Here is a 21,900-nt window from a genome sequence, read left to right on the forward strand (position 1 = left end):
TTAGGGAAGCCAGCAGGAGAGGTGTGGTAGGTTGTCTTGCTTCCTGCTCACCCACCCCAGTTCACCCAATACCCTCAGTGGTCTTTCCCCTTTTAGGGTCTCAGAATCAGATGACAGGTTGACCTAAAAACCAACTCAGTCCCAGCTTTTCAAAGTAATGAATCAGGCAGGGCTTCTGACACAGGGTCTGCTGCAGTTCATTTAAACAGACACACAAAATATATTATTAAATGTATATTTTTAATAAAGCCAATAGTTAATTTACTTATAGGAGCTTTAAAAGATACAAAATGTAGAGTTCCAGTTTGGAAGCATAACTATTCACACGATGTCCTGCTGATGCCTGAGCAAGGCAGCCACGCCCGGCCACGCAAAGGACACACACACTCACATACACGCACACACATATGCTTTGGAGAGACTCTCTGCCAAGCGCAGCACCTGGAATTACCAGTGTTCAGAGCAAGGCGGTGCTGAGAACACAGCACCTACCAGGAGACCACACAGACAGCTTCACACAGTCTCACAGCCCATGGAGATGCAATTACAAAATGTCTTAAGAAAAACAGACTAGAATGGGATAATTCCCAATGTCGATGTCAGCTGTGTCGGGGCATCAAGGACTGACCTCTGACCAGTGCGAGGTCTTGGGGAGGCACTATTAAAACGAATACTTCAGTATAAGAGAACTCGAAATACGGGGTACTGTGGACACATTACTTAAGGAAATAGAAAACTAGCTTACAAGTCAAAGAGCCACAAACAACTTCAACAGAGGTTAGTGCACACACTGTGACACAAAAGCCACGCAGGGTTGGTGCAAAGCACGTGCCTGAAAATAGTTCTATGTACAAAATAGTTCTCTGTAAACATGGTGAGGTGAATGTTCGGAACCCACGGTGAAAGGATCATAAAAGTACAGGCAGCAATGGCATCCCCACACAGCACAAGACAACACCCAAGGCCTGGAAATAGCCTGCAACACAGTACTGGAAATTCGGATGGCTGGGCTCAGACACCCTACGGGTCCTCTATAATTAGTGTGTATACATACATATATATTTTTTCTTTTTGGTATTTTTTAAATATAAATTTACTTATATCTGTAGAAAAATGAGAACATAAATGTATTATTACAATTTTTGCTGGAAAAGGTTATATGGAGTTAGAAAGAATAAACCATTTATTAGTAGTTAACATATATTAAAATGGTTTAATGATTTAAGAAAATATAAAAAAAATATTAATACTGTCAAACTTTCATACCAGAAAATATTATGGATTTTTTTCAATTAGACTTTTTCAAAGATGAAATATGAAAAATTTAAATAAGTTTTATATAAAGAACTTCTGTAACTTTGATTAATATACAGTGGGATATCTATTCTATATAGATATATTTATTATTATTTCTCAATTTAAGCACCATTCAATTCTTCTGGATCCATTCTGGCTGGAAAATATCCCTAAATCCACAGGATGTTATCTATTTAATGGCATATGTTAACTGAAAATGAGGTGTTTTTTTTTTTAAGAAAATACTTTGAATTAATTCCTATCTACATGTTAATTGGTTTGTCTTAAGCCAGCTCACAAAGTTACTGCAATTTCAAGTGCAGGTGTCTCTGTGCAGCCCCTTGACCACATGCCACGTGTGAGACTGGGTCGAGTCTCTGGCCTTCTGTGGAGGAATCTGAGGGCAACAGTCTATCTTTACCCTGCAGACAGTAGCCAGCTGGCTCATCTCCATGCATCATCAGGAATACGCCTCCAATATCAGCTTCATGAGCCTCCCTTTACAAATCCAACAAAGGCTGCACCCCCGGGGGCTGCTGGGGTGGTGAGGTGATTGCTTCTGATCTCAAATATTCTACATGTTGCCCATTTTGTATAAGCTTAAATAAAAATAGTGTTGAACAAACCTCCAGCTGCTATCTTAAAAAAAATCCAATGCATTTTAGGCAGGAGATTTTTTAACTAAAAACCTATATGGAAAATAGCTATACAATACAGTGATTGGTATGGTCATCACTCAACATGTTAAGAGGGGTAGGGTTTCAGAAGAATGGTCAGTTTTGCAGTCAGCCTCCAGGCCTGATGCCTTCCCAGCACACACAGTAGGACTGCAAACTTGAGAGCTATGTTTCTCAAAGTTTGGCCTGTGGCCCAAGTGCATCAGAATCACCAGACCTGCTTATTAAGCTCAAAGATCCCAGCATTTCCCTGAGGAGGGTCAGAGACCTCCATCTTAAGCTGGCCCTCCAAGGGTCTGATGCCTCCAAAGTTTGAGAAGCCAGGCCTTAAAGGCTTGGAGCTGCCAACCACCCCCATCCCCAAGGATCCCTGCCTGGGACAAGGGTGCACTGGTCCCAACAGCTTTGGGTGGGCAGGCAGGCCTGGGTCAGTACTGGGGCAAGTAGGCTGGTCTGCGCTCAGCCTTCCCAGGGAAGGCCTTGAAGCCCTTGGGCGCTGCCTTGTGTGCTGGTGGAGGGGGGGGCTGCGGTGGGGTCTGCACGTAGGTGAAGGAGGCGGCGCTGCAATCGCTGGTCGCAGCCCACACCGGGGACTGCAGCATCTGCATGGTGTCGTTCCACTGGCTGCCAGGGCTGGCAACGGCATAGAGTGGTGTGCTTGGGCTGGGCAGTGTGCTGGGCAGTGGGGAGGGGTGTTGCCAGGGCGCTTTGGGTGGCCACGTTTTGGTTTTGTTATCCTGAGAGACAAAAGAAGGTTCTTAGTGGCATTTCTGGCAATTTATCACCTCTTCCCACCCCCCCAGATCTCTGGCCCTATTCTCACGCAGGAGACAGGTGACAGCCCTCCCTTTCCCACAGCCCAGGAACAGCACTGTCCAATAGAACTTGCAGTGATAGGAATGTTCTGTCTGCACTGTTCAGTACGGCGGCCCCTTGCCAGTTATGGCTACTGCAACTGAGGACCTTGATTTTTATTTATATTTAATTAATTTCCATTCAAATAGCTACCTGTGGCTAGTAGCTATCATATTGGACAGCACAATCCCAGAGCTTTTTCTACATATGGCTCTGAGTCAGCTGAGCTGGCAAATCAGACAAATCATGGGAAAAAAAGTTGTTCACCACAAAGAATCCATCATCTAAGAGGCCTTCTTAAAACTTCAGCTTTGGAACCTTGTTCATGGTCTGTATTGCATAAAGCCAGCCCTCCGTAGCCAGAGCAGAGCCAATAAATAATACCTGATTCACGTCCTCCACTGTGGTAAGAAGAGGTGGTGAAGGCAGCGTGCTGGTCTCCTGCTCTCCGCTGCTGTGCTTCCTGAAAGAACCAAGAGCTCAGTGCAGTTGTTGCCTGGCTTCCTGTCCAGCTTACCTTCAGGGAGAGTCCTATTCAGTTGGCTCTGGTGTCTGGAGCACTGGACTTGGGTACACGTTGTGCAGGGGGATAGGGTAAGTCACCATCAAATGCTTTACTCCCGCAAGCCATCACAGGGCTGGGGCTAGGGTAGGGGTGGCAGGCATAAGTATAGACACTGGCTGTTTCAGCTGCTCTGAATCCAGCTCTGGCCTTTTCATTTATTCAACAGATACTATTTACTATGCTGTGTGGATATGTGGTTAAAAATAAAAAGGCTGTTAAGTTTCACAACTGACATGAAAAACATATGATAAAATGTTCAAGGAAAAAGGCAGGATGTAGCAGGCTCAGAGCGAGGTAAATCAGGCTATCTGCACTTCTGCATGCAGACAGCCATCTGCAAAGGTGACAGGTGACTTGTTAGATGGCTCATCAGCCTCTTTAATTCCCATGTCTCAAACAGAAGTCTTTTTTTTTTCTGAAGTGAGAAGTGAGCAGACAGAGACTCCCACATGTGCTTGACCGGGATCCACCTGGCCTGCCCACCAGGGGGTGATGCTCTGCCCATCTGGGGCGTTGCTCTATTGCAACTGGAGCCATTCTAGTGCCTGAGGCAGAGACCATGGAGCCATCCTCAGCGCCCGGGCCAACTTTGCTCCAATGGAGCCTCGGCTGCGGGAGGGGAAGAGAGACACAGAGAAGGAGAGGGGGAGGGGTGGAGAAGCAGATGGGTGCTTCTCCTGTGTGCCCTGACCAGGACTTCCACACGCCGGCCGACACTCTACCACTGAGCTAACTGGCCAGGGCTCAAACAGAAGTCTTAACTCCACCTTGGTTCCATCCTGCTTCTCCTGCAGTTCTCCCAGTCTTGGTTCATGGCAGCCCCTTTCACACAGGCAGATGCTGAGTCCCAAACGTGCCTATCACTCTTGATTCTTCTCTTGCACAACCTGTCAACAACTAACCAGTTACTCCCTCACTGCGTTCAGCTTTCTGCTCGTCAGAGGCCTCCCTGACTCCCATTCTGAAATGAAAATATCTACCTGCATCCTGTGCTCTCTGCCCCTCAAATCCTTTCTTTTTCTTCACAGCATCTAACCACCCTGACATATTTAGCATTTTTTTTTTTTTGGTATTTTTTTCTGAAGTGAGAAACAGGGAGGCAAAGAGACAGACTCCTGCATGCACCCCACTGGGATCCACCCGGCATGCCCACCAGGGGGTGATGCTCTGCCCATCTGGGGTGTTGCTTTGTTGCAATTGGAGCCATTCTAGTGCCTGAAGTGGAGGCCACAGAGCCATCCTCAGCGCCTGGGCCAACTTTGCTCCAATGGAGCCTTGGTTACAGGAGGGGAAGAGAGATAGAGAGGAAGGAGAGGGGGAAGGATGGAGAAGCAGATGGGCACTTTTCCTGTGTGCCCTGGCCGTGAATAGAACCTGGGACTTCCACATACCGGGCCGATGTTCTACCACTGAGCCAATGGGCCAGGGCTATATTTGGCATTTTGTTACTTCAATCTGCCTTCCTGCAACAGCATATAAATTCTATAAGAAAGAGGACTTTATTTTGTTTGCTGCTACATCAACCCACCAGTGCGTGGTATATGATAGGTGCCAATGAATAAATGAATGACTTTACTTCTCTGAGTCTCAGTTTCTGCACCTGTGAATTGGGGATGAAATGGTACTTATATAATAAGGTGGTCGCGGCCCTGGCAGGTTGTCTCAGTGGTAGAGCGTTGGCCTGGTGTGCAGGAGTCTCAGGTTCGATTCCTGGCTAGGGCACACAGGAGAAGCGCCCATCTGCTTCTCCACCCCTCCCCCTCTCCTTCCTCTCTGTCTCTCTCTTCCCCTCCCGCAGCCAAGGCTCCATTGGAGCAAAGTTTGCCCAGGCGCTGGGGATGGCTCCATGGCCTCTGCCTCAGGCGCTAGAGTGGCTCTGGTCGCAACACAGCAACGCCTTAGATGGGCAGAGCATTGCCCCCTGGTGGGCGTGCTGGGTGGATCCTGGTTGGGCACATGTGGGAGTCTATCTGGCTGCCTCCCTGTTTCCAGCTTCAGAAAAATACAAAAAAAATTAAAAAGAAATATATAAGGTGGTCGCTATGGGCTGAATTATGTCACCCTCCAATTCATATATTGACCCCAAATTCATATGTTGAAGTCCTAACCCCCAGTACTTCACACTGTGAGTATATTTAGAGATAAGGTGTTCAGACAAGTAATTAAGTTAAAATGAAGTCATTAGGGTGGGTTCTAATCCAATATGACTGGTATCCTTATAGGAAGAGAAGATTAAAACACAGACACATACAGAGGGAAGACCATATGAAAATATAGGGAGAAGGCAGCCATCTGCAAACCAAGGAGAGAGAGCCCTCAATGGAAATCTACCCTGCTGATACCTTGGTCTCAGACTTTTAGCCCCCCAAACTGTGACAAAATAAATTTTTGTTGTTTAAGCCCCCCAGTCCATATTTTGTCATGGTGGCCCTAGCAAATAAATACAATGGTTGTGAGAACTGAGAAAATGTACATAAATGCTTAGCCCAGGGCCTGGCACACAAAGCCTAGCCCAGGGCCTAGCTTATCTTAGCAATCACTGCCACTACCAATGTTACTCCTCTGTGCATCCTGGCCCAGGTACCCTTCCTGCTTCACCTACCACTCCCCATTGCCTATCTACTGAAGCCTGACCCTGTCACCCGAGGGCCGTGCAGCCTGGCCACCCTTCCACTCCACAGCATGACTGCTGATGCCTGGGCAGCCCTGCACGCTCTTCCTGCCCACATCCTTCAGACTGCCAGCTCTGGGCCTCTGCTTCCTCATACCCACCAAGTCTCTCTACTTCTTTATAACCAAATTCTTCTCTTATTTTAGGGCCCATTTTAGTTTGTGACTACTTTTGAAATTTCTTATACTATATTATTATTTTTTCCAACTTTGAAATATTCAGAGGTCATTTTATCCAGTTCTACCTTTGATAAATAAACTGAGGGTCAGTCTGGGCCAGCCCTTTGGAGGTACAAAGCCTATGAGTCCTGATTAGAACTTTGTTGTCCTGGTCCTACTCCCCCCAACAAAGGGCTGCTTCCTGCAAGGCACAGACCAACATCAGCAGACCCTATCTCAGGATCCTCCCTTGTCTCACATACTGGTATTTTTTGGCTTCCACTGGCATGAGACTGTTCTACCAGCAAAAACTCAACCCAATGAGCTATAAGCCTGTGTAGTGGCCCCACAGAGGCCTTGGCAAGACAGTGCCAGCAAAGGCCCCCTGCCTTTCTCACACAAGGCTGGCTGGGAATGATGGGACTCCCGAGCTCTCCAGAGGAATGAGCTTTGGATCACATTTATGCGCCCCTCTGTCTTTTGATTTAGAAATCTCTTCATACCTTCTCTGCTTGACAGCAGCAACGAGGTCAGGCCCTGAAAACATAGAGAACAAGCTGTCTCCATTGGCAGAGGACGTCTCATCACTTGAGCTGGCTGAATCCCCCTGAGTGCCTGACCAGCCGCTGTGTAGTCCATCCCTGAAAGCCAAAGAGACAAGTTGGTCCCAGGCCTCCTGTCGCCAGCCTAGACACTGGCTGGACAGCCTGAGGCCAGCCCCCATCCTCCCACCCACGCTCTAAAAGGACAGTCCTTACCTCGCACTCATCTCACAACCAAATAGTGGTCTCGTCTCTTATGCCAAGTCCACACGTCAGTGGACCTGCCTTGTTCAAGGGTCAACTGTATTTCTGATCCATGGTTAGGATTCATATATGCAGAGAGCAAACTTAAATTATATGTGGATTTTCAACTGCACAGTGGGTTGGTGCCCCTAACCCGTATTGTTCCAAGGTCAACAGTAATAAATATGCATCACTGCCCTTTTTCCCCTCGGGAGCCTGTTGTTTATATATGAAATTCATTGTAGAGCAAACAAAAGCTGAGGTGGTCTTTAGCCGTCCACATTTATTAACCAGGTGAATAAGAGATGTGAAAAGTCAACCCCCAGTTGAAAATCCATAGTTCTCTCTATATATTGGCATATGAACCATATACCTTTGTCTTTGGTAGGCTATAAGATCATATTCCATATATCACATGGGTTTCACAGACATGCTCATTTCAGCATTAAGACTGTGTTAAACATGTAATTATTTTACAAATACTATCAAATAAGATCCTTGTCCAGGGTGGAAAAATCTGTCTTGAAAAATCAGTTTTATAGGGACTAAAGTCAATCACGAAACTCTGACCCCCTGAATATTTGACCATGTGTCACTCTCAATGCAGGCTTGGAATTGCACTGCCTGAGAAGAGTGCACCAAGGCCCCACGGGGGACACTCAGATCCCAAACTCGGCTTTACTGCCACACCCAGCACTTACCCTTCTGTAAAGAACTCTGCAAAAGGCCAGGTCCGATGGGCATCATCCATGGGTGGCCAGTGTCCCCGTGGGTTGCCTGGGCGGCGACCATGTTGGACTTGTCGCTTCTGCTGCATTGCCTGGCTCACTCCTGCCACATAGCGTGCAAACTCAGGGTCTGAACCCACTGTGTTAAGAAAAAGGGACAAACAGGGTTTGGAGCCAAATTGGCCTCATTTCCTTTGCTACTTTCTGAGGATGTGCTGGTCACACACAATAGAGTGGTGAGGAGCGGGCAGGCCTGCGGTCCAGAGCTGGCTGCAGGATGTGCCTAGCAGTCGGCAATGCTGAGATGGGGCTTTGAGCACAGAGGTCTGAGGTTCACGTACGGTGAGTGCTAAGGGACTGTCAGGAAGGCTAATTCCCAGGACAGAGGCAGGCTGAATGTGAATGAAAGAGAGAGAGAACACTAAAAGTTTTATCCATAACTAAATATTAAAGACAAATACTTTTAAATTTCTCATTATCTAATGCTATATGTGAAACAACTTGGGAAATCAGTTGATGACTTCAGCCAACTAATAACCTAGAAGCTATAAAGCAGGGGTCCCCCAACTACGGCCCACGGGCCACATGCGGCCCCCTGAGGCCATTTATCCGACCCCCGCCGCACTTCTGGAAGGGGCACCTCTTTCATTGTGGTCAGTGAGAGGAGCATAGTTCCCATTGAAATACTGGTCAGTTTGTTGATTGAAATTTACTTGTTCTTTATTTTAAATATTGTATTTTTTCCCTTTTTTTTTTTTTTTTTTTTTTTTTTTTTTTAATTTATTTTTAGAGAGGAGAGAGAGACAGAGAGAGAGAAGGGGGGAGGAGCTGGAAGCATCAACTCCCATATGTGCCTTGACCAGGCAAGCCCAGGGCTTTGAACCGGCAACCTCAGCGTTTCCAGGTTGACGCTTTACCCGCTGCGCCACCACAGGTCAGGCCCATTTTGTTTTTTTTTTAACTTTAAAATAAGATATGTGCAGTGTGCATAGGGATTTGTTCATTTTTTTTTTTTTATAGTCCGGTCCTCCAACAGTCTAAGGGACAGTGAACTGGCCCCCTGTGTAAAAAGTTTGGGGACCCCTGCTATAAAGCCTCAGGGTCAGCCAGACAGAGAAGATATGCTATTCCCACTTAGGCCCAACTCAAAGCAAATATTTTCCTGAATAATGGATGGCAAACCTGCTCAGTCTGAAGACATTAAGAGTGGTAATGAATTAAGATGAAAGTTCAGAATGTATTAAGAGGTAGCTGGAAACATACTGGGCAGAGCTGGGTAAGGATGTGCAAGGCAGTACACATGGGAGAAAAAACAGCACAGAAGGTATTTAGAGAAAAAATCAAACAAAAGCCATGGCAGGAAAATATCTATAGGTCACTAACTGAATATGACTCAGCAGTGTGTATGTGTTAGTTTCAGGCTGAGAAAGATACTAAACACGATCTCACAGTTAGCTTGTCCTCAGGGCCACTGCAGGAAACTGCGCCCTTTGCTCACTGCAGGCAGATGCCCGCTAGAGGGGAGAGTAGGGGCTGACATCAAGGCCCTGTCCCAGTGAGGCAAGCCATGCCCCCAGGGGTTGCATGCAGAGGGTACCTTCTGTAAGTCACCTGTCTAATGGGAGTGCCCTTCCTTAATTTGAAAAGAGGGCTAAATAGGCTTTCTGCCCTTGGGACAGGGCCTGCAGAAAGCTACACTGAAGACTTGAAGATCATAAAAGAACACCCGGAAGAAAATGTTGGTAGGATTCGTAGGCTAAGGACAGAAAGACTGTCTGGTATCAACAGTGATAAAATTCTGCCAAACACAATTCATACTTTAATTACATGACTGTCAAAACATGTACAGGCTCTTTATCAGCAATCAAGAAAATGTGCCATGACTGCCCCCGTGGTGCCAAGATGGGCTTGCTCCTCCATGGCAGGTGCAACTGTTTGCCCCTCCCGTACCCCAGGGTACAAGGTTCTCCTCATCCACCCACCCAGGGAAAGCAAGAGCCAGAGGGCATGAACAGCAGCTTGAGAACTGTTTAGAAGAAATAGGAAAACATTTTTCCCTTTAACAGTTAATGTAGGGTTGTTTTACCAGGGAATCTCCTCTCCTGGTAGTTATATAAATATTTACTATACTTATTTACAATATCACAGTGCCCTCCTTGTAAATGAAATATATTTCATACTTCTATAAACCTTTTGCTAAACTAAAGAAAAAACTAATTCATTTCTATATATAATATTTATCTGGTACTACCCACCTTACCAGAGTTGCTTACTAATTCTAGAAGTTTTGTTTTTTTAGTAATTCTTGTTTTTTCCAATTCTGTTGCCAGCAAAGAGATGTACTTTATAATCTATCCTTTTCTAGAGCTTATAGCTCTTATTTCCTGTTTTTGTCTTGCTATATTTTCTAGAAAGTTCATTACAGTTACATGCTATCGGTAGTGACAACTGCCACTCCATTTGTGTCTAGACTTTTTTTAAGTGAGAGGAAGGTAGACAGTGAGACAGACTCTCCGGTGCCCTGAGCGGGATTCATCTGGCAACCCCGAGCTACCTCAATGCCTAGGGCCAAAGCTCAAACCAATTAAGCCACTGGCTGCGGCTGGGCTGCGGGAATGGGAACAGAAGAGAGAGAAAAGGGGGAGAGGGACGGGAAGAGAGGTAGACAGCAGCTTCTCATCTGTGCCCTGAACGGAGAACAAACCTAGGGCATCCGCATGCTGCACCAGTGCTCTATCCACTGGACGAACTGGCCTGGGCCTGGGTCTAGATTTTAACTGAAATTTTGTTTCACTATACAAAGTGCTACTTACTCACTGGTAGCTTTTGGTAGATAGTCTTATTTTGTTTGTATTTTTCTGAAGTGAGAAGAGGGGAGGCAGAGAGAGACTCCCGCATGCACCCAACCAGGATCCACTCGGCAAGGCCACTAGGGGACAATGCTCTGCTCATCTAGGCCGTTGCTCCATTGCAACTGGAGCCATTCTAGCACATGAGGGGGAGGCCACGGAGTCATCCTCAGTGCCCGGGCCAACTTTTTTCTAATGGAGTCTTGGCTGTGGGAGGGGAGAGAGAAAGTAGAGGGGGAAGGGTGGAGGAGCAGACAGGTGCTTCTCCTGTGCCCTAGCCGGGAATCGAACCAGGGACATCCACACACCAGGCTGACACTCCACTACTGAGCTAGCTGGCCAGGGTTAGTCTTTTTTTTTTTTTTTGTATTTTTCTGAAGCTGGAAACGGGGAAAGACAGTCAGACAGACTCCCGCATGCACCCGACCAGGATCCACCTGGCACTCCCACCAGGGGCGACGCTCTGCCCACCAGGGGGCGTCGCTCTGCCGCGACCAGAGCCACTCTAGCGCCTGGGGCAGAGGCCAAGGAGCCATCCCCAGGGCCTGGGCCATCTTTGCTCCAATGGAGCCTTGGCTGTGGGAGGGGAAAAGAGAGACAGAGGGGAAGGGGGGGGGGAGTGGAGAAGCAAATGGGCGCTTCTCCTATGTGCCCTGGCTGGGAATCGAACCCGGGTCCCCCGCACGCCAGGTCGATGCTCTACCGCTGAGCCAACCGGCCAGGTAGTCTTTTTAATATTCAGGAAATATTGTTCTATTCATGTTTTACTTGGGTTTATTCTTTTTTAAGAATTGCTAGTGTCATTTATTAAATGTCTTCACAGCATCTATTGCTACATGACTTTTTCTCATGTAGTTGGTTGATCTGATGGATTACTGTATAGTAGCAGAATTCCTTATACCGAACCACCTTACAACCTTGAAGTAAACCATGTCTAGTAACATATGACTCTTCTGATGCATTGCTGGATTTTTTTTCTTTTTTTTAAGTGAAAGCAGGATAGTGATACAGACTTCTGTATGTGCCCCAGCTGATGTTCAAATCAACTGACCTATTTTTAGCACCTGAAGCTGGCACTGGACTAACCCAGCAATAGTCAGTACCCGGGGGCTGATTTTCTAAACAATCAAGCCACTGGCAGTGAGAGAGAAAGAGGGAGAAAAGTGGGAGAGAAGCAGATGGCTACTTCCCCATGTGCCTTCACTGGGAATAGAACCCAGGATATCCATATGCCGGACCAATGCTCTATCCACTGAGCAAAACAGCCAGGGCCTAGATTTTCTTGCATATATCCATACTCTGAAATGACATGCCCTATAGTTTGCTTTTTGTATAATTCTTATACAGTTTTTAAACTAAAAATCATGCTTGCTTTATAATTACCTTTCCATTCTCTTTTACCGAAATAGAGCTAGGCAGGTTTTCTACTTCTTGGTACAATTTTGGTAATATATGTTTTATTAGAAAACAATTCATTTTTCATTCAGTTTTCAAATGTGTTGTCATTAGTCATATGTAGTAATGTCTTAAAGTCTTAAAGTTCTTTTTTTTTCATTCTTCCAAAGCTGGAAACGAGGAGGCAGTCAGACAGACTCCCGCATGCGCCCGACCAGACAGACTCCCAACATGCCCACCAGGGGGCGATGCTCTGCCCATCTGGGGCATCGCTCTGTTGCATCCAGAGCCATTCTAGCGCCTGAGGCAGAGGCCACAGAGCCATCCCCAGCGCCTGGGCCATCTTTTGCTCCAGTGGAGCCTCGGCTGCGGGAGGGGAAGAGAGACAGAGAAAGGAGAGAGGGAGAGGTGGAGAAGCAGATGGGCACTTCTCCTGTGTGCCCTGGCCGGGAATCAAACCCGGGACTCCTGCACGCCAGGCCAACACTCTACCGCTGAGCCAACCGACCAGGGCCTTAAAGTTCTTTTAATCTCTGCTACACTTATAATTTTTATGTCTCCTTCCTCTTGGTTTTGCTTTTCTTTGCTCTCTCTTAATCAGGCTTATAATAAATTGGTTTATAATATTTTATTGGTGTCCCAAAGACACTTCTTTTACATTTATTTAAAATTTTTACTGTTTTCCTTTTAAATTTAATTAATTATGGCTCTCATCCTTTTTTTTTTTTTTTGTATTTTTCTGAGGTTGGAAACGGGGGCGCAGTCAGACAGACTCCTGCATGCACCCGACTGGGATCCACCTGGCATGCCCACCAGGGGGCGATGCTCTGCCCATCTGGGGCGTCGCTCTACCGCAATCAGAGCCATTCTAGCGCCTGAGGCAGAAGCCACAGAGCCATCCTCAGTGCCCGGGCAAACTTTGCTCCAATGGAGCCTCGCTGCGGGAGGGGAAGAGAGACAGAGAGAAAGGAGAGGGGGAGGGGTGGAGAAGCAGATGGGCACTTCTCCTGTGTGCCCTGGCCGGAAATCGAACCCGGGACTCCCGCACGCCAGGCCAACGCTCTACCACTGAGCCAACCAGTCAGGGCCTCATCCTTTTTTTTTTTGTAGGTCTTTGTTTGTTTCAAAGATTTATTCATTTTATAGAGGGGAGGGGCAGAGAGAGAGAGAGAGAAAGAGAGAAAGAGAGAGAGAAGGGCAGGGGGAGGAGCAGAAAGCATCAACTCCCATATGTGCCTCGACCAGGCAAGCCCAGAGTTTTGAACTGGCAACCTCAGGGTTCCAGGTTGACACTTTATCCACTGCGCCACCACAGGTCAGGCAGGCTCTCATCCTTAATTAATTCCTCCTTCTAGTTTTTTTTTTTTTTTGTTTCTAAGTTTTTTGTGACAGAGAGTGAGAGAGAGGGACAGACAAGAAGAAAGAGAAATGAGAAGCATCAATTCTTTGTTGCAGCACCTTAGTTGTTCATTGATTGCTTTCTCATATGCGCCTTGACTGGGGAGCTACAGCAGAGCGAATGACCCCTTGCTCAAGCCAGCAACCTTGGGCTCAAGCTGGTGAGCCTTGCTCAAACCAGATGAGCCTGCACTCAAGCTGGCAACCTCGGGGTTTTGAACCTGGGTCCTCCGTGTCCTAGTCCGATGCTCTATCCACTGCGCCACCGCCTGGTCTGGCCCAAGTTCTTTTTTTTTTAAGCAAGCACATGTGAGCAATGGGGAGGGGGGGGATGAGAAACATCAACTTGTAGTTGTGGCAGTTTAGTTGTTCATTGATTGCTTCTCATACATGCTTTGACTGGGGGGCCTCAAGCTGAGCCAGTGACCCGTTGCTCAAGCAAGAACCTTGGGCTCAAGCCAGTGACCTCTGAGATGAAGCCAGTGACCCCATGCTCAAGCTGGTGAACCTGCACTCAAGTTGGAGACCTCGAGGTTTCAAACCTGGGACTTCAGTGTTCCAGGTCAACACTCTATTCACTGTGCCATCGCCAGTTTGGCTTTTTCTAAGTTTTTTTTCTAATTTCCTAAGATAAGTCTGGTGGTATTTTCACACTGTTTAGGCTGGGAGAAGCTGTATTCTATGAAGGCAGGAGGGTATCCTACCACATTTCGTAGGTCCTGGAGTTTAGGCAAAAGAATCCCGCAACAGGAAAAGAAGCCTACAAGGGCTAGCTGTCTTGGCTCCCGTGAAAATGAGGGCCGAGACGAGCCCACACGCACTACGGGACTTTGAGCCATTCAAGTAACTTCTCTTAGGCCTCCATCCTGTCCTCTATAAAGTGTGGAAAAGAGCTCCACTTCCCTTCGCAGCCTTTCTCACTGCTTCTTACCTTTGCTGAACCTGCCCCTTACTTGCCATCAGATAGTAAGAAAGGGTCTTTAAAGTCACTTTCCCCTACATGTAAAGCCATGGCAGACCAGCCCTATAAAGTCCTCAGTAACTACATTTATGTTAAAACCCTGAGGTGGGGAGGGGGGCTTACGTACCTGCAGGATCAAAAGGCAGAATCTCTCCCAACATTCCAAAGACTCCATCACTTTGGTCACGGTTTGGCCAGGTATTATTTCTAGGTCCCTGTGGCTTCTGCCCCAAAACCTCTGACATCACATTATCCATATAGCTGCTCACCAGGCCCAAGCTGTACAAGTCAGAACTGAGATCAGATATGCCAGGCCACTGGCCAAGAGGAGACAGACCCACTCCAATGGGCTGTGCTGGCTGCTGGGATGAGCCATGCACCCATTTCCCAGGGGCTCGGGGCTGGGATGGGGGCTGCTGCGGTCCAATGGGTTGGAGCAAGTGTTGATAGTATTGGACCTGGGGCTGTTGCTGCTTTGGGGACTGCTGCTGAGGTACCAGGCCTGGCTGGGGTGTCAGAGATGTATGTGCTCCACCTTGGGATGGCCGGGATGGAGGGGGCACGGGCAGTGGTGGCTGCTGTGGCTGCATGGCTCCTGCCTTCTGTTCAGTCACCATGGTTGTGGCAGCAGAATTACGCCTTGTCACTAATGGGGAGCCCTGATGTGACTGGCCCATATTAAAGCCCGAGAGAAAATCTATAACCTCCTGCATTTCCTGATCAGTTGGTAAGTTCATTCCCTTCTCATCCTTGCCATCATCCCCTTGCAGCAAGTTGTCACGCCTCTCCATGAGAAAACCATTGGCCACTTGATTACTGGAATTCTGAGCTGACTGTGAAGGGTCTGGAGTCCTAGGGAAATTACCAATGTTTAAAATGCTTTGTAACCTTGAATCGACATTACTGGGCATTTTGGCTTTCTCTTCCAAACACCCAGCTACGAAGATGTTTTTAGAAGGGGCATTTAGGATGGAATAATTTGTGTTGCTGCTGGAGCTGGTACATGAAGTTTTCTTGGTGAACCGGGACGTCAGTTTGGAGAACGTCTTCTGCAGGCCGCCTGAAGATTTGCTTCCATTTCCAGAAGGCAGGTCAGCCTGGTTCCCAATATCACAGATTTCCCTTTGAAGCTGGATCTGTATGCAGGGTAAAGCTTGTTCCCTATTTAAAAAGAAATGTATTAAAAATAAATAAGTAAATAACAAATATACAAATTGGACAATGCAATAGATATCTTTGTATTTAAGACTTTAAGAACGAAAAGGAACTCTCTGGGTGGTATTTAGTTCATCTATTTTATAGATTGAAAAAATAAACACCTGAGAATTTTAACCCTTTGAGTATTGAGTTTTTTCATGCTTGCTGACCCTTTGGAATGAGTTTTTTTCAAAAAATGAAATTAGTTCTAGTTACAGTTTTATTAACTTAAAATCATGTTTGTTTGATAACCAATTTATGGAAACAAGAATATACATTTGCCTTTTTTATTGTTGTTTTACACATTTTTAAAATAAAAATTTTTGTACAATCGTACACTAGATGGTCAGGAGTCACAAGGACTAATATGAATGTTTGTACTACTTGAAAGGGTTAAGTGTATATAGTTTAAATACTTACTATCTACATTTATTATAAAGAAATCTACAGTATCTAACATAGGGCTGTGAAAACTACGTCAAGATTCTGGCCTGAGGAGATTGAGCAAAACCGTCTAACTGCAGAATACGACAGCAAGGCACAGCTAGAGTGGGGGATGGAATGGCAGAGGCCTGCTGTGTGCCTGAGAACAGAGACTGGCAGAGCCAGCAGAGGGACAATGGGCAAGTCCACACAGCAAAGGGTGGGTGGGTGGGACTCAAGGACACTAGGCAGCACTGTTGTCCTTGCAAGTTAATTTAAAGACAGTGCCAAGAACAGAACAAAACTTCCCAAGTTTTCCAAGCACTCCTTTCCCATGCTGAAAGACAGCCCACATGAAAATAAAAAAAAAATGTGGAGGGGAGGGGAGGGGAGGGCAGGACAGCCAAAGGACAGAAAGGGCACTGGTGGGAGCTGAGGCAGGTATGGCGGCATAGGCCTGGATAAGCCCCTCACTGTTCTGGGCTGCTGTGTGTTCACAGGTTAAGAAAGGGGGAGGACACATGACTAGATGTTTCAGGTCCCTGCCCATTCTAAGGTTAACAATTTTACAAAGAGATATCTTGCAACTGTCAGGAACTGTCAGATATAAATAAAGTTCATGCAGAACATAAGTAAATTTTCTAAACATTTCTTTGCTCTTAGTTCATAAGGAGAATATGAATTGGGTTGAAAGCCTTTTATGGACTTACTCTCAAATGATAAAAAAGAAAGCAAGAATGTTAACAAAATGAGGAGTCTGGGTAAAGGGCTCAAAGCAATTCTTTGGACTCTTCTTGTAACTTTTCTGTAAGTTTAAAATTATTCCAAAATAAAAAATTATCAAAAAGTTTTCTTTCTTGTCTTATATACTCAAACACTATCAGTGACATGAGCACACATGAAACTGTATGTGGTTACACTGCCCCTAGGTGTGGACCCAAATGCAAATCCATTCAAGTGACTGGTGGGGACACCAACCTCCCTGCCCGCCAGTGGCTGAGGTCCAGCACAGCTGTGTAGAGCACGTCCACCAGACCCAGCGTCTTCTCGGGATCCAGACTTCTCTGCAGCAGGGACATGGTAGCAGGGTCTTCTTTCAGGCACCTAGGTACAAACCAGGCTGCATTAGTCTGGGCTGTACTTCTCTGCAGAGGTGTTTCAAAAGGCCTGCACAAAGGTCACAATTTTTATGTACATTTTAAATTTAAACAATTTTTTAATTTATTGATTTTAGCAAAAGAGGAAGTAGGGGAGGGAAGGAGGGTGGGTGGGGAAGGGAGGGAGGGAGAGAGAGAGAGAGGGAGAGAGACAGGAACATAATGTGTTCCTGTATGTGCCCTGACCAGGGATTGAACTGGCAATTTCTGAGCTTCAGGATAATGCTCCAACCAACTAAGCTACCCAGCAAGAGCTTATATACTTTTGCACTAAATAAAAACTCCATAATTATCAGAACATTTAGAAAATGACAGGGCTAACACTAGAATTTGCTGCTCTGCAAAAGGAGGAGGAAGCAATAGGGCAGGGGTTGGGAACCTATGGCTCACGAGCCAGATGTGGCTCTTTTGATGGCTGCATCTGGCTCGCAGACAAATCTTTAATAAAAAAATAATAACGTTAAAAATATAAAACATTATAGCTCTGGCCGGTTGGCTCAGTGGTAGAGCATCGGCCTGGCATGCAGGAATCCCGGGTTCGATTGCCCGGCCAGGGCACACAGGAGAAGCGCCCATCTGCTTCTCCACCCCTCCCCCTCTCCTTCCTCTCTGTCTCTCTCTTCCCCTCCCACAGCCAAGGCTCCATTGGAGCAAAGTTGGCCCGGGCGCTGAGGATGGCTCTGTGGCCTCTGCCTCAGGCGCTAGAATGGCTCTGATTGCGGCAGAGCGACGCCCCAAGATGGGCAGAGCATCGCCCCCTGGTGGGCATGCCGGGTGGATCCCAGTCGGGCACATGCGGGAGTCTGTCTGACTGCCTCCCCATTTCCAACTTCGGAAAAATACAAAAATATATATATACATATATATATATGTATGTATGTGTGTGTATATATACATATATATATATATATATATATATATAAAACATTTTCATGTATTACAATCCATTCATTTCCTACCGCTCGTGTTCATGGTTGCGGGTGGCTAGAGCCAATCACAGCTGTCCTCCTGGACAACACCAAATTTTTATTGGATAGTGCATAACGTACACGGGTCATTGTATGGCTCTCATGGAATTGCATTTTAAAATATGTGGTGTTGGCCCTGGCCGGTTGGCTCAGCGGTAGAGCGTCGGCCTAGCGTGCGGAGGACCCGGGTTCAATTCCCGGCCAGGGCACACAGGAGAAGCGCCCATTTGCTTCTCCACCCCTCCCCCTCTCCTTCCTCTCTGTCTCTCTCTTCCCCTCCCGCAGCCAAGGCTCCATTGGAGCAAAGATGGCCCGGGCGCTGGGGATGGCTCTGTGGCCTCTGCCCCAGGCGCTAGAGTGGCTCTGGTCGCAACATGGCGACGCCCAGGATGGGCAGAGCATCGCCCCCTGGTGGGCAGAGCATCGCCCCTGGTGGGCGTGCCGGGTGGATCCCGGTCGGGCGCATGCGGGAGTCTGTCTGACTGTCTCTCCCTGTTTCCAGCTTCAGAAAAATGAAAAAAATAAAAAAATAAAAAATAAAATATGTGGCGTTCATGGCTCTCTCAGCCAAAAAGTTTCCCAATCCCTGCAACAGGGTCTGGAGTGTCTGTGGGTTTCTAACTATCTAGAAGTCCAACACTGGCTCCAGCCCAGACCTTTCTCCCTACCCTGCTGAGAGTCTGTGGTCTGGCACAATACCTAACCCTTTGCAAACTCTTTCCATAACACCCCAGCCTCTCCCTTCCTCTACAGCTCTTCACATTTGTACCCAACAAACTGAGAGTCAGCAGAGGGAAAAACCCTCACAGTATATACTACCTGGACTCACTGCAAATTTCAGGTAAGCAACAAACATGGCCATCCCATAAGTTTTTTCCTTTTCCAAGATGACTACTTCAAGCCTCCTAGGCTCTCTTCAAAGCTCTGCTATCCCTGCCCATTTCTTCCTATCTCGACTGTCACTTAACTGAGAAAACACATCTCCCCTCACCACTAATTACGCCACCTCACCTGTGTCCCTGAGCACACACCCTGCTTTCCCTCCTGTCACAGCAGAAGCAGGCCCTGCTCCTCCTCCAGGCTGACCCCCATCTATGTGCTGCATGCCGCCCTCTGTCTTCCACAGAACTCCTCTCATGCAATCACCCCATCTGTCTCCTGTGATACTCATTTTGGCAAACAAATCAGCTCCCAAACCACATTCTCTTGGCCCCACATTCCCCTTCAGATACTGTCCCAATTCTCTGTTCTCCATCTTAGCTAAATACTTTGCCTCCTCCTTTTCCTTACATCCTATTCTCCTCTCATCCCACTGTAACTCCACTAAAATAGCTTTTATCAAACAGCTTAGATCTTGTCAAAGTCAAGAGTCAGTTACCTGTCTCCATAGCATTCCTCTCTCAGCAACACTGTATGCTTCTCTCCTCCTGAGTCACTCTCTTCTGCAGGTTTGGTGACCCCGACTTACTCAAGTTTCCTTCTATCTGTCTGCTATCTCCTTCTTGGTCTCCTCTCCTCTCCCTAAAGTTCTGCATCTAGTCCTGCGGGGGGGTTTTGTTTTTGTTTTTTTGGTGACAGAGACAGAGAGAGGGACAGATAGGCAGGAAGGGAGTGAGAAGAGAAGCATCAGTTCTTCATTGCGGCACCTAATGAAGCAGTTCATTAATTGCTTTCTCATATGTGCCTTGATTGGGGGGCTACAGCAGAGCAAGTGATCCCTTGCTCAAGCCAGTGACCTTGGGCTCAACCCAGCAACCTTGGGCTTCAAGACAGCGACCTCGGGCTTTAAGCCAGTGACCTTAAGGCTCAAGCCAGCGACCGTGGGGTTTTGTACTTGGGTTCTCCACATCCTAAGCCAACACTCTATCCATTGTGTCACTGCCTGATCAGGCACTATCTTTTATTACTGCTCTTCTTCAACAACATACCACCACCATCTGTATCTCAGGACCAACACTCAGTTGGTCTCCTTTTCTCCTCTCTGGTCCCTCCAAGGCCCACCCTCCACACAGCAGCCAAAGAGAGCCCCTGCAGCACAAATCCGAACACATCACTCCCATTTCAAATTCTCTACTGGTATCTAATCATGACTGAAATACAGTCTAAACCCCTCAACACAGCCCTCAAGGTTCTTTGTGACCTGGCCCCTCCTGACTCTCTCTGGTCACTCCTCTCTTCACTGCCACTTCCATTCACCTCACTCCCTGAATATGTTGGGTTTCCCCACATCTCAGGACTTTTGCTCTTGTTGCTGCGTTCTCCCAGACTGCTCTCCTGCGAGTTACTTCCCACCACTCAGGTCCCCACTGCTCATGCAGGGCATCTTCACCAAGAGGCCTTTCCTGAGAGGGAAAACCAGAAGGTTGTTGTCTGTTCTTGGGTACTCCGGGAGTTAAATGGTGAGAGTAACATTTGCGAAACCACCCTAAGAAGACAGCAGCACTCTCCAACGTGACTTTGGCATGAGAAGAAATATACCAGTGAGATTGTGAGCTGGCCAGTTTCAGGAATACTGAAGAAAACAACCAGGCAGCTCTGACTGTGCCCTACTAGCCCCTGGACTCCCGGGAGAGAATCATGGCCAGTGGACCTGGCTGAGAACGCACCAAGTTCTCAGCCTGGAATGGCAGATTATCAAGGCACATTTGCTCTATGCTCCCGAGCCAACTCCTGCTTGTGATTTAGCTGGTCACATGTTTGCCCACAAGGAGAACATTAGCTCGTCATGCAGAAAGAAGTACTACAGTTCCTGGTGACAATAATTTCTTTCTGGAAATCAACAAGTTGGCATTTTAATTTTATTCATCAGTCTTTGAGAGCAATCCCCTTAAGGGACTGAATCCATTCTTTTCACAGGTCACTCAGACTTGCTTAAAACCTTTTACCTGTTCTTAGATAAAAATCCAAGTCTCTTAGGGACCCTGCAAGTCTTGGCTTCTATGAGCCGCCACCCCTGCCCCCTTCACCGTCACCTACCACATCTCGCCAGCCACGCTCGTTCACTCCTCAGGCTTTGGCTGTTCCTTCTCCCTGGAACACTTTCCCCATCTACTCTCTGCACAGCCAGCTCCTCCTAAATGTCACATCCTCAAAGAGGCCCTTCATAACCGACCTCCTCATCCAAAATAGCCTCCCTTACGCATCTTGACCCCAGTTATTCTCTATCATATGATATCACTCTACTCTTATGCCCTTCACACATTTGCCAGTGTTTGAACTGAACTCTTACGCTTATCAGGTTTTTTTCCTCTTCCCGTCCCCATTACAAAGTTAGCTCAGTCAGGAACAGGGACCCTGTCTTTCTTGCTCATGATTAAACTTCCAGAGCCCAGGCTGTGTCTGTCACATAATAGGTATTTATTAAGTATTTGTTGAAAGAAAAATGGGTTGTTTAAGTATGACAGTTTAAAAATCTAAGTAAAGTATTACTTTATTTAAAGAAAAACATCTGGCAGCAAATGATATAACAAATTCTTGAATGGCTTTACTAACAATTTCATTTTCTGGAAGGTGGAGGAAAGTAATCACTTCTGTTTGAGTTTGTCTCGACAGGCACATATTTTTCATTTGAAAGAAACAACAAAGCCTGGCTGGGTAGCTCAGTTGTTTAGCACATGATCCTGACATGATGAGGTTGTGGGTTCAATCCCCAGTCAGGGTACATATAGGAATCAACCAATGAATGCAGAGATAAGCGGAACAACAAAATGATGTTTCTCTCTCTCTCTCTCTCTCTCTCTCTCTTTTCCTTTCTGCCTCTGGAAAGAAAGGAAAGAAAGGAAGGAAGGAAGGAAGGAAGGAAGGAAGGAAGGAAGGA

At 46.8% G+C, this 21,900-nt stretch overlaps 1 protein-coding gene across 7 annotated transcripts in view; it reads right to left on the reverse strand.

Moving 5' to 3' along the window:
- Positions 1 to 219: 219 nt before the first annotated feature.
- Positions 220 to 21,900, reverse strand: part of GARRE1 (granule associated Rac and RHOG effector 1) — a 102,147-nt gene continuing 80,466 nt past the window's right edge. For all 7 annotated transcript variants that reach the window (XM_066242120.1, XM_066242123.1, XM_066242124.1 and 4 more), the window contains 6 exons: positions 16,937 to 17,062; positions 14,466 to 15,499; positions 7,709 to 7,874; positions 6,726 to 6,863; positions 3,213 to 3,291; positions 220 to 2,710 (listed from right to left, as the gene is read on the reverse strand). In XM_066242120.1, the coding sequence (XP_066098217.1) occupies positions 2,402 to 2,710; positions 3,213 to 3,291; positions 6,726 to 6,863; positions 7,709 to 7,874; positions 14,466 to 15,499; positions 16,937 to 17,062 (1,852 nt within the window). In that variant the 3' untranslated portion in view covers positions 220 to 2,401. The remainder of the gene's footprint in view (positions 2,711 to 3,212; positions 3,292 to 6,725; positions 6,864 to 7,708; positions 7,875 to 14,465; positions 15,500 to 16,936; positions 17,063 to 21,900) is intronic.

The sequence above is a fragment of the Saccopteryx bilineata genome, chromosome 9 (genome assembly GCF_036850765.1).
Source record: "Saccopteryx bilineata isolate mSacBil1 chromosome 9, mSacBil1_pri_phased_curated, whole genome shotgun sequence".
In the NCBI taxonomy this organism is placed as follows: domain Eukaryota; kingdom Metazoa; phylum Chordata; class Mammalia; order Chiroptera; family Emballonuridae; genus Saccopteryx; species Saccopteryx bilineata.